The sequence below is a fragment of the Myripristis murdjan genome, chromosome 15 (genome assembly GCF_902150065.1).
Source record: "Myripristis murdjan chromosome 15, fMyrMur1.1, whole genome shotgun sequence".
Classification (NCBI taxonomy): Eukaryota; Metazoa; Chordata; class Actinopteri; order Holocentriformes; family Holocentridae; genus Myripristis; species Myripristis murdjan.
In genome coordinates, this window is record NC_043994.1 from 33,215,103 (window position 1) to 33,217,781 (window position 2,679).

The 2,679-nt window shown below is 46.7% G+C and overlaps 1 protein-coding gene across 3 annotated transcripts in view; it reads left to right on the plus strand.

Moving 5' to 3' along the window:
* Nucleotides 1-2,443, plus strand: part of ubr2 (ubiquitin protein ligase E3 component n-recognin 2) — a 46,260-nt gene extending 43,817 nt beyond the window's left edge. For all 3 annotated transcript variants that reach the window (XM_030070003.1, XM_030070002.1, XM_030070004.1), the window contains exons 46-47: nucleotides 523-624; nucleotides 1,312-2,443. In XM_030070003.1, coding sequence (XP_029925863.1) covers nucleotides 523-624; nucleotides 1,312-1,453 — 244 coding nt within the window. In that variant the 3' untranslated portion in view covers nucleotides 1,454-2,443. The remainder of the gene's footprint in view (nucleotides 1-522; nucleotides 625-1,311) is intronic.
* Nucleotides 2,444-2,679: the final 236 nt, after the last annotated feature.

Consider the following 2,679-nt stretch of genomic DNA (forward strand, 5'->3'; position numbering starts at 1 on the left):
CACACACACACCTTCACCTGTGGAGCCGGCCTCGGCATCTTCCTCAGGTAACGCACCTGCTGACACACCCAACACACACACACACACACACACACACACACACACACACACACACACACACCTTCACCTGTGGAGCCGGCCTCGGCATCTTCCTCAGGTAACGCACCTGCTGACACACCCAACACACACACACACACACACACACACACACACACACACACCTTCACCTGCGGGGCCGGCCTCGGCATCTTCCTCAGGTAACGCACCTGCTGACACACCCAACACACACACACACACACACACACACACACACACACACACACACCTTCACCTGTGGAGCCGGCCTCGGCATCTTCCTCAGGTAACTCACCTGCTGACACACCCAACACACACACACACACACACACACACACACACACACACACACACACACACCCCAACACACTGTCCGCTGGTCACTGCAGCTCTGTGTGTGTGTGTGTGTGTGTGTGTGTGTGTGTGTGTGTGTGTGTGTGTGTGCAGGGTCAGAGAGAGTCAGGTTCTGTTCCTGGCTGGAAAAACTAAGGGCTGCTTCTATCCCCCCCCCTACCTGGACGACTACGGAGAGACGGACCAGGGCCTCAGGTCAGCACACACACACACACACACACACACACACACACACACACACACACACACACACACACACACACACACACACACACACAGCTAACAGGTTTGTATTTATTCATCAGCTGTCATGGATCTGGGTTAGGGTTAGTGAACTGTTAGTGCAGTAGCGGAGTCTGGACAGGAGGGGGCAGCAGAAGCAGCAGCTGCTGGTGGCTGTGACACACCTGCATCCACAATACATATTATGTGACTGCAGATAATTATTATCAGTTATAAATAATATGTGACTGAAAAGTTGTTGAGCTTATTGTTCCTGCCCTTCTCACATCAGGAGATAAACATTATTCATATCTTATGTGTGATATCACATTTGGAAAACAAACAAACAAACTTTATTTTATGGAAAATATTCTTTCCTTTGAGGTCAAACATTGTGAATACTATTTGGTAGATTCTTTTGTGTGTGTGTGTGTGTGTGTGTGTGTGTGTGTGTGTGTGTGTGGTGTGTGTGTGTGTGTGTGTGTGTGTGTGTGTGTCTGTGTGTGTGTGTGTGTGTTCATTGTCTTGGCCAAGGACTTTTATTTTTAAAAGACAAACGCACAGGTGTCTTTATGGGCCTGTTCTGTTGTGGTTTTGATGACTTTGTGTGTGTGTGTGTGTGTGTGTGTGTGTGTGTGTGTGTGTGTGTGTGTGTGTCAGGCGGGGGAACCCCCTCCACCTCTGTCCTGAGCGCTACAGGAAGATCCAGCGTCTGTGGCGTCAGCACGGCGTCACCGAGGAGATCGGCCACGCCCAGGAAGCCAATCAGACGCTGGTGGGCATCGACTGGCAGCACCTGTGAGGCAGGCTCCGCCCCCAGAGACGGCCGAGAAGCTGCCACTGCTGGCCCCACCCCCTTTTTACCAGACCCTCCCCCGGGCGACGCCCTCGGCGGCTTTCAGGGATTTTTATTTGTTTTTTTTTTGTTTTGTTTTGTTTTGTTCTGTTTGTTTGTTTGTTTAGGGTTTTGTTTTGTTTTTTTTCCTCCAACCTGTTGACCCCACCCACCAGGGAGGAGAATACCCAAACAGCATCAAGGCCACACACACACACACACACACACACACACACACACACACCTTGAGACAAGTGTTTTTGCGTTCTTTGCATTTGAATCTGAAATCTTTATTAACTCTCCTTTCAAAACATAAACAACAGATAAACAACGGTGTGTGTGTGTGTGTGTGTGTGTGTGTGTGTGTGTGTGTTGGGTCCCAGGTGGGGTTTGGTTTTTTTTTTTCGTTGTTGAGAAGCACAACGAGACGCCACTTTCAGATTTTCTGTTTTTATTTTTGCCTCAGAAACATGTAGACACACACACACACACACACACACACACAGCCATTGGAACACTGATCAATGAACTTTAAATCAGACTGCATTATATCAGAATGAACCATATTGATTTTTACATCAGTCAGTATATTAGCACACACACACATACACACACACACCTTTTTTTTTTTTTAAGGTAAACGTGCTTGCTTGGAGCTGTGTGATGTCACTTCCTGTTTAAATGAGTTGAATGTGTGACTTTTTTTTTTAGTATGGCCTTGTGTTAAAACTGATGTGAGAAACATCCTGATCACTCACACACACACACACTCACACACTCACACACACACACACACTCACACACACACTCTCACACACACACACACACACACACACACACACACAGAGCCTGTGTTCAGGTTCAGCATGTCTGACTGTTAATATGTGAATTCTTGTATAAATCAAAGGTTGTAAAATAATGTAAACCAACAAAACAAAATAAAAAAGTGAAAACGTGTTTGAGTCTCTTCACTGCAGACAGAAACTCCACGTGTCCCGGGACGTCCCGGAACAACCTGCAGTGTCCCATCAGTACCTGGGACGTCAATTCAATTCAATTCAATTTTATTTAGTTATATAGCCCAGAATCACAAATTACAAATGTGTCTCAAAGGGCTTTACAGGAAATACATCCTCCTCTGTCCTTAGACCCTCACATTGGATGAGGAACAACTCCCTAAAAAAAACCCTTTA